Genomic DNA, 18,029 nt, shown 5'->3' with positions numbered 1-18,029 from the left:
TATCAGGGCCTAAAGATCAGACACTTCTGCCAAGATGCGATAAGTGATCAGGGGAGGACCACAAAACTGACAAATGAGCAAGTCCAGGCTACTGTCCAGGCTACTGTCCAGGCAATAGCAGGCAGGTTCAACAGCAAGGTCAGGCCTTCAACCTCTAAGATAAGGTCAAGGGCAAGACTGGTCCCGCCAATCAAAGCAAACTTCAGGCTACTGGGCTCAATGCAGGCCTCTTCTGGAACTGGGGAGTAAGGTAAAATTTCACTTATGAAAAGCCAGTGTGCAAAGCCGGAGTGACACCAGAACACGAGGTCAACTTGAACCTGCCCCAGAGAATGTCTGACACTGGCTTTTCCTGGGGCCTGGGCTGGGGGACCCTGAGGTCAGGGTTTGCCAGCTGAGGCTTTGAGGATTCAGGGATTACTGGAACCCTGGGCTAAGCACCTGAAGCAGATCAAGTGAGGGTGGGGCAGGGTAGCCCTAATACTATCTGCCTCTCTCTCCACATACTTCCAGGGAAGTCCTTAGTGTTTACATGCAGGGCTTTCTCCTGCCATAATTCATTAATGATACCAGAATGGGGAAGGGATTTGTCTCCTCTCAGTATTGCTTGGGGGTCTACATAAGTCTCCAAGCAGTATTTTTAGGGGAAATTTTCATACCAGGCATTGTGCGTAGTTGTCATAAATAAGGGCCTCTCCTTTGGCTAAAAAAATCCCCAAGCTTCTGGAAAACAAATAATGTACTCCCCCTCCAACCATAAACAAATCATTAGAGAGACCAGATTCAAGTGAAAGGAGCCACTTCTGAAAGTTAGTCAGGACATGTTTTTTAGTGCTAGATCATCTTCCATATTCAATGTTTAAAGGGGTAACTGAAGTATTTAATTTCATCATTCAGCATATAATTTTATACATAATGCAATCTATTTTTTTTTAGTCATCTAGACTTTTTCAATTCTCATATTGAGCTCATACATTCTGAGATCCAGTTCTATGTTTTTGGCTTTATTTTATAAATAACCCATGTTAACTAGCTTAAAAAAATTAGAAAATATACATAGAAAAAAAAATCACCTTTAATCCAACCACTCAGGAGCAAAACATTAAAACGTGTTTCTTTCGAGATTCTTTTTAGTGCATATTTGCTAGTTGGTTTTGAGCTTTTGTTTTTGTTTTCCATAACAAAAGTCAGATAATTGAGCTCCGATTTTGGAGCTGGAAATGCTGGATATAGATCTCAGCTCATCCCTTAGTAGATGTATTTACTTAATTTCTCTAAGCCTCAGTTTCCAAAGCTATAAAATAGGGATGATGATAGTCTCCAATTCATTAAGGATATATCAGGATTAAATAAGACAAATGAGATCATGTAAGTACTTTGAGTAATACACTGGTTCAAAGAAGCAATCAATAAATGTTAGCTATATTTTTATTATCACTTAATGTGATGACTTAAAATGGACTGTGAATAATTTTCCATGCCAATAAATATTATCAACATTCGTGTTTAAATGGTTGCATATTGCATTGCATTCATGTTCTTTCATTTATTCTATCAGTTCTCTATTTTGAACATTTAGGATGTTTCGGATATTGCTGTTGCAAACCACACCATGACAAATAACTTAATCCACTTATTTCCTTAGGATAACATTCTACAGTTCTCTACTCATGCTTAAATGGAATCATAGAATGCTTGCTCAAGAAGAAATCTAAGAAATCGTCCCTGAACTTTGCATATGAGAAAAATGAGGCCCAGAGAGGTTAAATTATTTGCCTGCATTTATAGAACTAGTTGGGTATATGAGAATCCCAAAAAAAATTAAATAGACATTTTTTACTGTTAACAATTGATTGCAATTTATGTTTTAATATACTATTTAAAATCATGTGCAGCCTTTAAGTTTTAATAAATTTTTATTTTTTAAAAGAAATGTGTTAAATTGATTTTTGCTTATGGCTAGGTTCTATTTGCTAAGCCATATGCAGGCAACCAGCATGGAGTTGAGCATTCAGTGTTGGGCTGTTTCTATATGTATATAAAATATATATTTTATATGTATATATTTCATATACACATATAATATACAATTACATGTATAATTTCATATACACATGTAATATACAATTACATGTGTATAGTTCATATACACATGTAATATACAATTACATGTGTATAGTTCATATACATATGCAATATACAATTACATGTATATAGTTCATATACACATATAATATACAATTACATGTATATATTTCATACATACATATAAAAATACATGCTGTACGTGTCTATTTATGGCCAATCATTTTTATTTTGTCTCTTGAGTAGAAATCAACAAATGCTGGGTGCAAACTCACATTCTGCATAAAGAAGCCAAATTAGTGGAGGACCAGAGCTAACAGAAAGCCTGTGCTCTTGGTTTGCCTCCTCAATCAAGGGGTCCAGAAAAGAGAAAAAGAAGCTCCCATTTCTACTCATCACATGCTGATATGCAATCCTACTCCCAGGGAAGAATTGTAAGTGCATCTCTCTGAATACTGGAGGTCATCTCACTTGCTAGATCTTTCCTACAAAGAAAGCTTATGCTAAAGATAGGGATGTGGAAAAAAATAGTTGAAAAAATGAAGACAATTTCCCCCAGTTTAACGACGATAAGAACCCTCGATGTTCAGTTCCCCAGAAGTGGGATTTCTAGGGAAGAGTGGAGGGATGGTGAGATGTCTTCTGCGGAAAGACTTCCTGTAGTTTATCTTCTGGAGGGGAAAAGGAAGAGAACTTGGGTGGGAAAAGAGTCCTGGACTTGGACAAGAAAAGTAGTGGAGTGTGGAGGGAAAGGACTGGGCAGCGGTGGCACAGGCATGGCAAAAGCTGGCTGACAAGGGGAGGGAGGAATCACTGCTCTGCATCAAGGAATCCAGGGACAGCAAATATCCACTGTGTGATTGTTCAGCTTTTATATGTGCACAAGTATGAGATTACTGCTTTGTAACTAAGAAATGGTAAAATATCCATGATTTCATTTGGTGTAAGCTAATATTTCCCAGAGTATTCTCACACACGTAACACATTGCCGTTATCTCAATACTCTTTAGAATTGAAGTACGTCAACATTTTGTCCTTAAAGTTCTAAAATAAAATTAAGCCTAGCTGACCAAGGATGGAGTTTGACAGAAGCCTTAGACCTTCCAAGGTCAGAATCCTAGCTCTGACATTTACTATCTTTTTGAGGTCTGGTTAAGTCACTCTACCTCTCTAATCCTCACTGAATTGTTGTAAGGATCAAATGAAAAAATAAGTGCATAGATTTTGTTTAGTTCCTTGTCAGAAACAGGTAGCTTCCAACTGAGAGCTATTATTATTATAAATCTAATTATTTCAGGACACTGGAGGAGGAGGGTACTGACCTAAACTTCCAGGCAAGAAGATGCTTCCTACTACTGAAATTTATCATCATCTTTCAAAGCAAGAAGTTTCATTGAGGTCAGAGCACAAGAAATAAAAAAAAAACTTTGCACCCATAGTACAGGGAAGTCCAGGCTTCCCTGAAGGCAATTTCTGTATATAGCTGCTGACCCGGTCTCACCTGGCATCCCTATTTTCCCCCACTCCCATTTCCTCCAAGGTTACTGTCTGTGATTTTGGAGAACAACAACAAACAGTAGGCTTAGCTCTTCTTGAAGGAAGGCCTCCCCTGAAATTCTGGGAGGCTCAGTTGCAAACAGAAAAGCCTTCGTTACTGGTGTCAAATCATGACCATCGGAACCCTTGGGAATTTCAGATCAGGCTATTACATTTGAATAATCTGATGCTGGGCCTTGGAAGTCACTTGTTTGGCTTTGCTACTGACAGCATCAATTATCCTAATTTAAGAACAGCAAAGGATGTAGGGAGAACATTTTCTAAGATAGCCACCAATTAATTTCAAATCATTAGGGTTATAGTTACATTTTTAAATACTCAAACTGTAAAATAATATAGATCAGAAAGAACACAGGAGAAAGAAAAAATACAGATATGGATGAAGATTACACTAAAACCCTCTTTGTGTTTCTGGGAAGTCTAGCTAGGTCTGCTCCCAAACTGAGGAACTGAAACTGCAGAGGGAAACTTGGCACTTTTTTAAAGGTGTTTGAAGTGGCAGGTGAGGATACGCAGGAGGAGGTCTCAGAAGACACTGGGGTAGGTGGAAAACACCTTAGCTTTTCTAAGCCCCACTGTTTTTTATAGTAAAAATGGGCAAAACTGCTTCTACTTAACATAATGACATATTGAAAATTTAGTGTTTCTTTAGAACAATCTTTAAGCACCTTGGAAATGAAACTAGCATAGACAGGTGACATTATTCAACACATTACTATTCTTAAATTGAAGTATTATACTTATTTTGGAGGGCATTCTTTAGTGACAGGTTTATTATGCGCTACCGGAAAAGAATACAACATGTTATAATTGCAAAATTTAACAGGAAGGATCATTTAGTTTTTAATAATTGTTCACATGCTAAAGAAAAAAATAGTTCAAAATATGATTGTAAACAAGCCAAATGGCTGCTTTCAAAATTTATCAAATGCTACCACACAACTGGTCAGACTGCAGTAGTGCCACAACTCCTCCCTCCAATGCCTAAATATGCTGACATCACTTGACATCTGTCTATTGAATAAACCATGCTCCATACGGAGTGCAAGGTTTTGAGAATCTGTTTTTACCACTAATGCTATTCCATTCAGATATTTTCATGATTTTTGTCACTGAAATACATTTCCCTAATACTTGACAAAACATAACTATTTGACATTTATTCTAAAATTCTCACACCTACCCAGAAACAAATAAAAAATGAACCTTATATTCACAAATCCCACAGCTTGGAAATGTATATGATACACAACATTTAACCCATCAGCAGCCTCATTAGTGTCAATGAGTAGAAACTGGCAATCAGTAGATGGTGTGCTCTACATGTGTTTATGTTTTAAAATGTTCCTAAAATAGCTCACCCGCTGGCGAGGTTGATATAAAACACTTTTACTGGACAAATGAATTTCAGTTTAAATATTATGGCCTATTTACTTATTTTTTAGGAATTCATATTTTCATGTAGATGATCATTTTAGCTAATGGAGTCAATACCCAATTAAAATAATAATAATAAATAATAATAATAAAGGCTGGATGGGTCAAGAATTATCTAAAGTTCAACAACATCAATGTGGTTGGCCAACAAAATAAGCAGAAAGGCCAATGTGTGTTTGACTATCCCAAGCCCTAAGATATATATTTGTATGGTGCCTGTATTCAGTATCCATACAGCTATTAAGACATTTTTATAAACTGTAAGAAATATGTGAGCTATTTCAAGATATAATGCTGAAAAACAGACTTCCATGTAAGAAGCCAATTTAGGAAGAAAACAACATAAACAATAGTAACTTGTGTGCTCAAGTGAAGCATCTTTTTAATTTTGAGTAATGAAGATGTCAAGCCAAATGCTAGAGTAGTTTAACTTAATTAGGTGGCCTATTTTTCCAGGCATCCTTTCATTTCCCATTGAAAACTCAGCTTGTATGCAAGGCAACAAGAGCAATTTTGTCTGTAATGAATACCTCCGGGACTGCACAGAGTAATCATTTGAATGTTACACTGAAGACTGGTTTGAGTAACTAGTCTGGGCTTGTTAAGATGCCAGACTTTGTTGGGCTAACTCGATTACTCAGAGCATGGCAGCTTTATCATTCTATTGGGTCAATGGTCAAAAAGTCAAGTTAATGTTACTTCTGAAATTTCTGCCAAAAGGAACTAATCCAAAAGGAATTGGTTTAATTTACAGTTCAAATTTATGTCACAATCAACATGGAGACGTTATGGCCCACAGTAAAGATATCTTTTTTTTGAAAGTATTCTAAAAATATACTTTCTAGGCCCTTTTTGTCATACTGCATTTATACTCTAACCTGGAGAATTTTCTCGTTAGGAAAACATGAAATTAAACAAATAGAGAGTCATTAATTTCTTTGTAAATCTTAAAACATAATTCTAACAGTAGATTTGAGAGAATATTGTACAAAAAGAAATTTGGAGCACACTACTGTTTCCAATACCATTGCATTGCTGATGATAAACAACAGCATGATGTTATTGTAATAAGCATTGACTGTCATTATCTAGTTTATTATCATGTTAACTCTTTGAGTCTTGTACTTGAAATAATTCTCCAAGGAGGAGGGAGTGCTATAACCTTCTGTTAATATATAAGGGCACTGGCACAAAGATAAAGGTTCCTACTGCAAAGGACAGGGCAGGGCTGGATTTGCTAAATGTCTGCAATGCAGGGTCAAGAATTGAATCATTGCAATGGAAGACTCTAAGTATTCATGTGATTAAAAAATGTACATAAAATATTTTAGTTGATCTGCTCATCTTTCAACAAACAATGCAGCATACCTCTGATATGTCAGACATTATTCCAGGCACAGGAGAGCCAGACAGAAACAAGAATGAGTCCTACCTTCAAGAGCTCACAATCAGGTGAGCAAGACAAGGACATCCCTGGTGACACCAGTGTGCCATGTGCCACCCAGGGACAAATACACACCATGATAAAGCAGCCTTGTAGACAATGGTGAGGCAGCAAAGATGAGGAAAAGGAAATGAGAGAAGGTAAGATGAGTTCATGAGAAACTGTGAGTCCTATAACAAAGGCAGAAATTGTGTAGCTGGAAAAGAGGAGATGGACTCAAGAGTTAGGCCAAAAAGTAGAATCAACACTATCTGGAATTAACCAAAGGCAGAATGACAAGGGAGACTCCCCAAGTCTCTGTTTTGGGTGTTTGAACAGGTGGTGTTAACACTTCTGATTATAAGCCATAAAGAAAAAAGAGAAGATTGGGGTTGAGGAAGCAGGTGGGAGGTGATGAGTTGTGGTTTGATGAACTAATATGTTGAATTTGAGCTGCTATCCGCAACAGGGGCCCAGTGGAGGTAGAAATCAAACCTTAAATTCACATGAAAGCTGTCCTGGATATATACATGCTCTTCAATTTTATATTCAAAATGTACTTTAGGAACTGTATGTCAAATGCTTAGTTGTAACTGATATCCAGGAAAACATAATATTGCTATATTTTATCATTCTTATTTTTAATCTTGAGATTTGAGGGATCAAGTAAGAGACAGAATTCCAGAGGGTGCTGGGGGTGGGGAGAGAGAAAACTGCTCACAATCTCAGAATCCTCTAAAATATGATCTCGGGCCAGGATATTTAATATTTAGGGTTTACTATAATGCTCATAATGAACAACAAAAAATAGTTCAAGCTTAAGGGATAACTGTTCACGGAAAGAAGAAGGAAGAAAGGAATAAAAGCAGGAAGGTGGTGGGGAAGGAGGGACGGAATGAAGGAAGCAAGGCAGGGGAACCAAACAGAAGGAAATGGTTTAGCAGAGTAAAGGCCAAGGTCCAAGAGGAAGTGATTTATTAAAAATCTAGTTCAATCAAGTAACCTGAGCTTTTCCATAACCTGATGCCAGGAAAATCTTCTCATTCTTCCTTAATATGAAAGGATTATTTCTTGTATTAAAAAGACCAGTCCTTCTTTATCTTTTCATACAGTACTTCAACTGAGGCAGGCATGTGAAGAGCTGAGTCCCTGAGTCCAGGGCACTGGTGGAAAACACAGAATGAACAAACAGGCAGCCGTGGAAAAGGATACTTTTTTTTTTTTTTTTTTTTTTTTTGAGACAGAGTCTCCTTCTGTCACCTTGGCTGGAGTGCAGTGGCGTGATCTTGGCTCACTGCAACCTCCACCTCCTGGGTTCAAGCAATTCTCCTGCCTCAGCCTCCCGAGTAGCTGGGATTACAGGTGCACTCCACCATGCCCAGCTAATTTTTGTATTTTTAGTAGAGATGGGGCTTTGCTATGTTGGCCAGGCTGGTCTCGAACTCCTGACCTCAGGTGATCCGCCCACTTCGGCCTCCCAAAGTGCTGGGATTACAGGCATGAGCAACCACGCCCGGCAGAAGAGGACATTCTTGAAACTGACACAGAAGAGGAAAGAATGGGGGAAAGCCATGGCACATCTTCAAAACTGAAAAATCAAATAAAATAACCTGGTGCTGTAGAAAGTTCTGAAGAAGAGAACTAGACTTCTGCTTCTTTTGACGTATTTAATTTAGATGAACATTTATATCTTAACGACAGCCTCATATAAAGGACTATGAAAGGTACTACAATTATTCTAGGAGCTGGAGAAGGGGACTGAAGTTTTATCGGGAGATAAGAGAACCCCATAGCATGCGTATCTGAGTGGGCTGAGAAAATTCTGGAGAAAACTCAGGGCTGAGGTGGGAAGCCCAATGCCCCTCTGTTTTGTTCTGCCTGCTGGCATATTCGTCCAGATATTTTATAAGATACATTTTATTGTATAGATTTAAGGTGTACAACATGTTATGATATACATATAGATAATAAAACAGTTAATATAGTGAAGCAAATTAACATATCCGTCATCTTGCAGTTACCTATTTTGTGTGTGTGTGGCAAGAACAGCTAAAATGTACTCACTTAGCAAACATCCCAAATACTATATTATTATTATTATTTTGAGATATAATCTTGCTCTGTTGCCCAGGCTAAAGTGCAGTGGTGTGATCTCAGCTCACTGCAACCTCCACCTCGTGGGTTCAAGCGATTCTCCTGCCTCAGCCTCTGGAGTGGAGACTCTGGAGTGGCTGGGATTACAGGCACACACCACCATGCCTGGCTAATTTTTGTATTTTTAGTAGAGACAGGGTTTCGCCATGTTGGCCAGGTTGGTCTCAAACCTGACCTCAAGTGATTCTCGGCCTCAGCCTCCCAAAGTGCTGCGATTACAGGCGTGAGCCACCACGCCCAGCCCTAAATACTGTATTATTAACTATAGTCCTCATGTTGCAAGTTACATCTCTAGACTTGTTCATCCTACATATCACTACTTTGTATCCTTCTGGTCTAGATATTGTCACCTCAATCAAACATGACAAGTTCAGAATGGCAAAGAAGTGGGTTTCTGACCGGCTGCTCATCTGGCTTCCTTTCATTAGCCCACTCACTTTCTCCCACAAACTCTTAACGGGACAAAGTTCAGGAGGTATTAAGCAACAAGGTGCCTTTAGCCAGGGTTTGGAAACACAAAGAAATCTTGAATTGCTGGTTCCAATTCTAACCAGAGTAAGAAAAAAGTTAAATGATGTTTAAATTAAAGCACTGAGTGACCAGCACACTTATAGCTAGTATAGGAGAAAACAGTCAATATTCCAAGAATGGTGCCAGAGTAAAATGGAAATCTTATGAGTTTTTATTATATACTTGTCAGGCTTATTATAAGGTGGTATATTCAATTTAAAAGCTGCCTATCAGTTATAAAACTATATGCAAAACATTTTAAGGATTTGTATACTCTAGCTTAAGAGGTAGAGAATGCATGCAGTAGATAGTGCCAAAGAGCCCTTTGGGACTGTCTAAAAGAATATCATTAATTTTTACAGTGTACTTCCATTTCTGGAGCAGTTCCAGCATTGGCTTTCTATAAAAATCATTTCAAGTTTAGAATTATGCTATTTGCTTGCAGCAACATCACAGGAGCAGTAGTGCGCCATATGTTGCTACTTAGCAACTTAGTCTATAAGTCCCAAAGCATGTACTGATTTGAAAATTGAACAGGAATTATAATTGTTGAGTGATGCTATGAGGCAAGTTGTCTTGGATTACTAAACTATGCAGATGTTTGATGTTATGTAGGAAAAGGAAAAAACTATTTTTTTTCCCTGCAGGATGACTAAAATCTTATTTATGGTTGCCTAAAGGGGTAAATTGATTAAAATTCCCTAAAAGAATACCAGGTAATGAATTCTTGAACATACACTATTACAGTAAACAAAAGGAATGTTAAATGTAAAATTTAGCTAAGGCCATTCAACTTATGTAATTTGTGAAGTTTATTTTTCTCCAGAGTATGTATTATCTTACACTAGTCTAAATTTTAAAACAGCACATTCTAAAAACATTTTCATATATGCTACACTATTTTTTTAAGTGTTTATTTCTGGCTCACAAGCCTGTCCTATCTTTAAAAAGCACAAAAGTATTTGGGGCTCTTCTTTACAAATTATCACTGGTATTCAAAACATTCTTAGTAACTCCTGACTGACATATGAAGAAAAACAATGTTAGTTGTTTGATTTCAGTAAGGGCTTAATATTATGCATTGTACTTGAATTTTAAAATCTAAGGAGCCAAGTCATTATGATGTATATGTTCTGAATTTCCAATCCTGTATCCAAAACTCTTTAAGACGGACATAATGATTCTCTAAGAGGGAGCAGCTGCTTTATAACAGCCATCATTTATTGAGTTTGTGTTTCTACTGTTTCAAACAAATTCAATTAGCCCTTACACTTCAAAACCCTAAAGGCACCAAAGAGATGATACCAGGTTGCTTTAATCTAATAGTAATACTAAACTTGTCAGTACAGTTTTGGGATTGATGGTTAGAAGAAAATTAATAGTAACATTTTTCATTTTTTAATCAAACAGTCCTGTTCAGAACTACCTATGGATCTTGGAGGCTACTTAGCCAAATGAATTCAGTTAAGGAAGAATTCTAAATGCAAAGCTCAGCCTTCCAAAAGTATTCTTAGAGTGATCAGCTCAGTTGAATGGAAGGCAATGTAGTCAGGATCTTTGAACTTCATGATGACCTTTTCAGCTGAACAATACAGTGTAGTTTCCAGAATATCTGCCAGAGAAGGCAGTAATCCTAATGACTTCTAAATGCTAAGTTCAGGGAGATGCAGGCCTGCCTCTGTTTTGAGTTAAGTATGAGACATTTTGGTCACAGAGTGCATCCTTAACATATACATTAGATTTAATTCGCTGACAACCTTAATGAAAAAAAAGAAGTTTTATGCTCCCTCCCAACCCCATTCCCCAACCCCTCCCAGTTATTAAATCTATATGTGTGGATATGTAGGCATTGAACATTACTAAGAGTTTATTTTAGAATTACTAACATATGAAATTCCAATCTACCGTGGTTTTTACCATTCTAGAAAAAACATGTTTGTGTCAACAAAATGCCCCTGTGAACTGTTCCTTGCTTTCACTTATTCATTTATTTATTTTTGCTTACAATGTTCTTATATTTTACGTTATACTGGTATCCAAGGGCAGTTACAATTTGGCTTTAAATGTTCTGCTGAATTAAAGGACCTGGACTTAAGTATCTAAAAATAAATAGTCAAACATTTACTTTTATAAATGTAACCATTTACATTCTCATTGGACTTTTGTTGTCATTTCTCATGATTAAATACCTTGTCAACTATTCCCAGTGAAATGTATACAAAGGTGCCCTTGAAAGGTTTCAATCATATCATGTTTTTTGGCCTGAAAGCTCCTCCCCAGCCCCCACTCCTTACCTCCCCAGGAGACCGTGAAAGCAGCCTTCTAGCCCCACCGGCCATGGGATTTGGGTTACGAACGTTACGTTTTGTTGAAAATGGCCCCAACCATTGATAATTAAAGCTATTTGTGACACGTGTAGCTTATAATGATTAAATCGTCTACAGTCAGAAGCACAAATAACCTGCACCTGTAAAGACTTTATTTCCTAAAGGTAAAACAACTGTTTAGGAAAGATCATGCTGGCAAAACAGCTGCCTGACGTTCTGGAGAGGAAACAAGGTAGTATCTTTCAACAAATGCCAACTCTGGCGTTTTATCAGCTCTATCTCATTAACTGGAAACAAGGCTTAAATGCTTTGTTTATAAATTATGATTATTCCTGATTGCGGCAGTTACTGATAGTGCTACTCATTTGCAATGCAACTCTTTGAATTTGTTTAATTACAATTTGAAACAAGGCAGAGAAGATTAATTAACCCACCTGGCTGGCTGGCACATAGTCCTGGCTCGGCTCTGTCATGCTCATATACATGTTCTCACCGTCAAACTGCGAATGAAATAATAGTAAACATTCAGCAATCTTGACTGCGGGTATGTTTGGTTTTTATTTGTTTTGTTTTGTTTTTTAACCATCAAACTGGAAAACAGTAGCCATAAAAAATACTGCGGCTGGGACTATGGAAAATCTGTCACAGCAAGTGAGCCACATCTTTTCTTTGATGTTTCTGTTGTCATCCTTACTGACCCTGGATGTCAGTGATTTGGAGTAATTAGTGCTCTAGTAATTACAGCAAGCAAGCAAGAAATGAATGGTTTCCTTTCATCTGCAATCTGTTTTAAAACAAAATGGCTCATTTTGCACGCCATGTATACATATTGCAGTTCAGTTGTAATGAAGTATTAAATGAATGGCATGATTTCTGAAAGAAAAGAATAACGAAAAATACACGAAGGCACAGCTCGGTGCATTCTGAGTTTAGCTCTCAAAAAAGAAAAAGTGCAGAGTTTTCATAATAGACTAAAACTGGCATCATCATAATAGCCTTCTGATTAAGAAAAATTTAACTTTATAATAATATTTGAAAAGAGCATGTGCCACTATAACCATGGCTAAGAATGATAATAACAATAAAAGTACACAGGCACAATGAAATACTCCTTTTTGAAATATTCCAGATATCGAATTCATGTATTAAAAATGCATAGAAATTCATACGCAAATTTTCAAGTTAGGAAAAGGATGGAAGAAAAAAAAAAAAGAAATTCGCAGGGGCAGCACAATTGGAGAACTCTCAAATAGTTCAAGCAACAACAACAACAATAACAACAACAAAATACTTTTCATTATTTGGGGTTTTGAAAGTAGTCATCACTCTACTCAGACTTAATCCTCAGCTATTTTTAATCACTTGATAGATGAGCAAAGCATTTCTCTTTTAGTTAGAGGAAGAATTTTTCCAAGGTAATAATCAAATGGATGAACACAACTTCACAGAGCTGGGTCTGAATATACTTTCATTGGCGGACTAATTTCAGACATGGGGAATTGGAAGTCTGAATTATTATTTTTGAAACAGAATAGTGTTATTGATAGTGGTGCAAACCATGGTATTATGGACATACTTCATATACTATGAAAAAATGGTGTTATATAAGAACATAAAAAATATTGTACTATAGACATCTCATTCCACCACCTATGAACTGCTAGCAGAAGGTTATACCAACATGAGGGTTGCTCACAGCCTCTAAACTGTAATTTCCAGAGTGGGTGCCCTGAAAATTCACGTCAACATAAGCTGTAAATAAAGACCTCCCTAAAGACATGGAAGCACTCACGAGACTAAGCTCAGAGAATCAAAGGATTTCTTCACACATCACCCTAAAAATATATTTCACATTATGTGAACAACTTATCTAAACAGAATGAAATCACTTACTGAAAGACGTGGTTGTTAGAGCAAATAAAAAATAGTACAAGTGGAAAAAGAAAAGCTGGGTGTTTTGGTTGCTCTGTCAACTGGCTCATGAACCCGGAGTTAAGTGACTTACCCCAGGTTGCTTTTCCATTGAACAGGTGAACTCTTTTTTTTTTTTTTTTTGATATGGAGTTTCACTCTGTCACCCAGGCTGAGTGCAATGGCGCGATCGCAGCTCACTGCGATCTCCGCCTCCCAGGTTCAAGTGATTCTCCTGACTCAGCCTCCTGAGTAGCTGGGACTACAGGTGCCCACCACCACGCCCAGCTAATTTTTGTATTTTTAGTAGAGGCAGGGTCTTGAACTCTTGACCTCAGCCTCCCAAAGCCTGCCTCAGCCTCCCAAAGTGCTGGGATTGCAGGCATGAGCCACCATGCCCAGCTGAACAGGTGAATTCTTTTCAACCCAAAGATAGGCCAGCCCCAACCAATCTGCCTGTTACTCCTAACAACTCAAGACCTAACAAAGAGCCTCACTGTGCATTTCTTCATCTCCACCCACTGTTGGAGTACACTGGTTTGTTTGCAAATGTTTTTCATGTTAAGGTGCCAAGGAACCATTTAAAATATGGACAGTTTCTCTGACTGTAACAAACTAAACTGAAGAAGTGGAGTGAACCAAATACTCCACTGCCTGTGCATATTCTATAAATGTGTTACTTTCTATTTCATCTTCTCTAACTCATTTTCTAAATCTGGTGTTGTTCTCAAGCCAGCTAAAGGCTTTGAAGTTTTGGGTTGAGTCTATCCAACATGTACGCTAATTGAGTACATTCAGTGTTACTGCTCTTGATGAAGACTCTTTCCTCAAGAAGTACCAATACTTAGGTAATATTGAGCCAAGACTAAAACAGCATTTTACCATAAAAGACTTGTGGCTATAGGCATTATAACTATATTTTTAAGTACATTTTATGTTCCTGCCACCTGTATCTTTACATGTATTAACTGATTTAAGCATCACAAAACCAAGAGTTAGGTATTATTATTACCTACATTTTACGAAAGAAGATACAAAGGCACAGATAAGTTAAGCTAAATGCTTCAAGCTACATAGCTTGTGAGAGGTAGGGCTTGGATGCAAACCCAGGCCCCCTGGCTTTTTAGCCACACATGCACTTCACCACCAGAGCATATCAATATATTCTGAATCATAATGATAAGTTAGCTATCAATTCTGAAAATAACATCAAAAAATTATCAAAGCAGAGTGATGACATTATCTCAATGACACTTAGCCCAATGTGGTGGCACATGTCTGTGGTCCCAGCTACTTGGGAGGCTAAGGTGGGAGGACTGCTTGAGCCTGGGAGGTTGAGGCTGCAGGTATATTATCCAGAATTTGTGGTATTGTGAGAAGTTTTTTTAAGTGTCGTGAGGAGCTGTCAACCTAGTATTTGGCCTGGCAGAAAACCGAGAGAGGGAATTATGGTTAATTCTATAGGTCAACTTGACTAGGCCATGGGCTGCCCAGGTATTTGGTCAAACATTCTTCTGGGTGTGTCCATGAGGGTGTTTCTGAGCGAGAATAACATGTGAATTGACAGACTGGGTAAAGCAGATTGCTCTCCCCAAGGTGGGTGGGCCTCAGCCAATCAGTTGAAGGCTTGACTAGAACAGTAAGGACTGACTAGAGTAAATGAATTCCTCCTGCCTCACTGTTGAGGTGAGACATCAGTCTTTCACTGTTTTGGGGCATGACTTGAAATAACATTGGCTCTTGTTGGACCTCAAACTTGCCAGCTTTCGGTCTGGAACTACACCATCGGTTCTCCTGGCTCTCCAGCTTGCTAACTGCAGGTCTTGGGACATCTCAGCATCCGTAATCATGTCAGCCAATTCCTTATACTGAATCTCTTTTGATAGGTAGAAGATAGATAGATAGATAGATAGATAGATAGATAGATAGATAGACAGATACATAGATCATCTATCCATCCATCCAGTTGGTTTTGTTTCTCTGGAGCACCCTAATACAGGTGGCTTTTAAAAATTACTATCAGGATATTCAGAACTCCTCCAAAAGTGTATTTCTGGGGAGCCTACAATATACAAATGTATTTATTTCATGCTATCACTTGCTTTCTAGAGGAGAAGAGCCATGTTGATTTTGCTATGAGACTCTCTGCTCTCAGTTCCTATCACACCCACTTCCTGTGTTCCAGTTCATCCCACCCACATAATCGCACCTCTTTGTCCAGAATGCCTTCCTTCCCTTTCACTTGTTGCAGTGTTTTGTAGACTCCTCACCTCTCCTTAGTGAGGGCTGGGCTGTCTGCAGGCTCTGGGCTCCCCTAGGCAGCCCTCTGTTTCAGGGCAGGTTTTGTTGGGGGATTGATTCCACTAGACTGTGAGCCACCAGAGGGAATGGTGCATACCTTCCTTATCTTTAGTGCCTCTATGGCTTAGGGCTGGCACGTAATAGGTCTTCGGAAATGTTTATTGCCTAAATAAGAAAAACTGAAACATATTTGCTGGATTAAATATATTATCTTTTTAGAGAAGGTGGTGACTTGAGAAGAGGACGAATTTCAGCTTTCGGAGAATGGTTTGATGGCCTTTTAAGGCAGTTGACTCAAAGTCTTACAGTGGATTAAAACTGATATAAGCACAGATGCCCTTAAAGAGAACAACAACGACAACAACAACAACAACAAAGAATAAAAAGAAAAGAAAGTACAGAAATGGCCAGGGCACCATTACTCAAATGTTAGATTCAGTTCTTCCTCAGGATTTTTATTTAATAAAATTTTATTTAATATAAAACATATAGACTGGTCAGGAATCAAGAGACCTGGCTATAAATAAAATGTGTATGCCCTCTCTCCAAAGAATCTTGAGCTGCCAAATAAAAATACGTATGTGTATCAGAATAGGCGTAGTCATTCCCATTGCAGTTGAAATCTTGTGGTTGGACACACTCCTGGGCCCAGGTGAGAAGAGTAAGCCAAGATCCCAGCATTCACAGGACCTTTCCCACCCCACCCTATCAGGTTAATATTATCACTGCACTGTCACAGCTCCGTCCAACCACACCCTGACCAGGAGCTGGTTCCAGGGTTCTCAGCAGGCCTCCTGCTGACCCGACAATCTTAGAAAGCACCCCATGCCATGGGCTTGTGGACAATTGTCACCTGAAGTAGAATTATAGCTCTTGGTCTTAGAAGTGTGCTTGTAGAATGATGCCTGAAACCATCACATCAGAATCTCTCATGTCATGATTGAATAAATAGACTTTGTATTGTTTATAAGGTTCAGCTGGGGATAGAACTAAGGTCTGGATTCTTAGTAGAAGAGTTTTCCACTATGACATACTGCTTTTTACTCCAACACTCATAAAAAATGAGGAATCAGACTCTGACTACAGCTTTATACTTCATCTCCATAAGAAGTGGGAATAGACTCAATGGCTATCTGTAGCTGGTGTGTGTGTGTGTGTGCACCCTACAGACCTGAAGGCACAGCATTCACATTACCACATTCTAATGACCCCACTTCACTCTACCTGGATTACAGATTAGGTGGGCATTATTAGTAACTATTGCAATAAAATCGTATTTATTAAATATAACTAACTGCATTTCCTTACTCCGTATGCTCATCACAGTTATTCTTAGAAGTCAACTGAATTTAGGCATCATAACTTTTCAAAATATATCTAAGCATACTAGGGCTTTTAATTTCCATGTATTCTCAATTTAAAACCTGAAGCAAAGTTTGAAAGAATAAATAGGCTGATTTATTTAAATCTAAATGTAAATGGCATCAACCTAGGATCAGCCTTCCTGACCAAGCGCTTTTAGACTCTTTATTGTGTTTTTATTTCAAAGCACAAGGGGATGCAATCATATAAAAAGTCATTTATAATCTTCTACTTCAGTTTTTTGAAATTGTTTTTAGAGGATATTAACCAAACCCATAATCCCAAAGAGCTTTCAAACTAGGTAGTTATTATTTCTTCTATTTAAAATTTGAAAGGAGAAATCTAGCAATATCTGAACATAGCGAATGACGAGCAAAAATGGGCGATATTAGGCTACCAAAACCACAAAGACAAGAAAAGTCAAAAATAGAACGTGAAGTATAAATCAGTCATTGGCACTGGTACAGAAAATGGGAACATTTTAGGGAAACCATTAAAAGAAAATCAGAAAACTGCTGCTGAGGGGGAAAAACAGCCTCATGGAATTCATGAAACAGTACCACATTGTATTGCCTATAAAGGGAAAAAGCTTACATTTCTGGGTGTTTTCTGAAAGAATATTTGATACTTTGATGTTTGAAAAGAAGGTCTAAAAATGGAAATGTTTATAACAGGGGGTCAATTTGACATTTCTTAGATGATGCATTATAATAAATAATTTTTAGAGAGGCTAATATCCCCAAAACAAAATTTCCATTTTTGTATTCCTTGGCCCAGTATAAGATTACGAGTCTTTTTTTTTTTTTTTTTTTGGTAACAGAAGAAATAAGGTTAGGCAATGAAGACTTTGCTGTTTCCTAGAAGCAAAGCATTTTGAAAGTTAAGCATCAAATATAGGGTGATAATATGCATAGTTCTAATGCTGTTCCCATGCACAGTCACACAGATCCATTGAAAACTGA

At 37.8% G+C, this 18,029-nt stretch overlaps 1 protein-coding gene across 2 annotated transcripts in view; it reads right to left on the bottom strand.

Annotated features, from left to right (window-relative positions):
- Positions 1–18,029, bottom strand: part of TOX (thymocyte selection associated high mobility group box) — a 309,501-nt gene that overhangs the window by 138,480 nt on the left and 152,992 nt on the right. For both annotated transcript variants that reach the window (XM_004047066.5, XM_055349684.2), the window contains exon 2: positions 11,928–11,993. In XM_004047066.5, coding sequence (XP_004047114.3) covers positions 11,928–11,993 — 66 coding nt within the window. The remainder of the gene's footprint in view (positions 1–11,927; positions 11,994–18,029) is intronic.

This window comes from Gorilla gorilla, chromosome 7 (assembly GCF_029281585.2).
Source record: "Gorilla gorilla gorilla isolate KB3781 chromosome 7, NHGRI_mGorGor1-v2.1_pri, whole genome shotgun sequence".
Classification (NCBI taxonomy): Eukaryota; Metazoa; Chordata; class Mammalia; order Primates; family Hominidae; genus Gorilla; species Gorilla gorilla.
The sequence above is the reverse complement of the archived record's forward strand: the minus strand, read 5'-3'. Positions and strand labels throughout refer to the sequence as shown.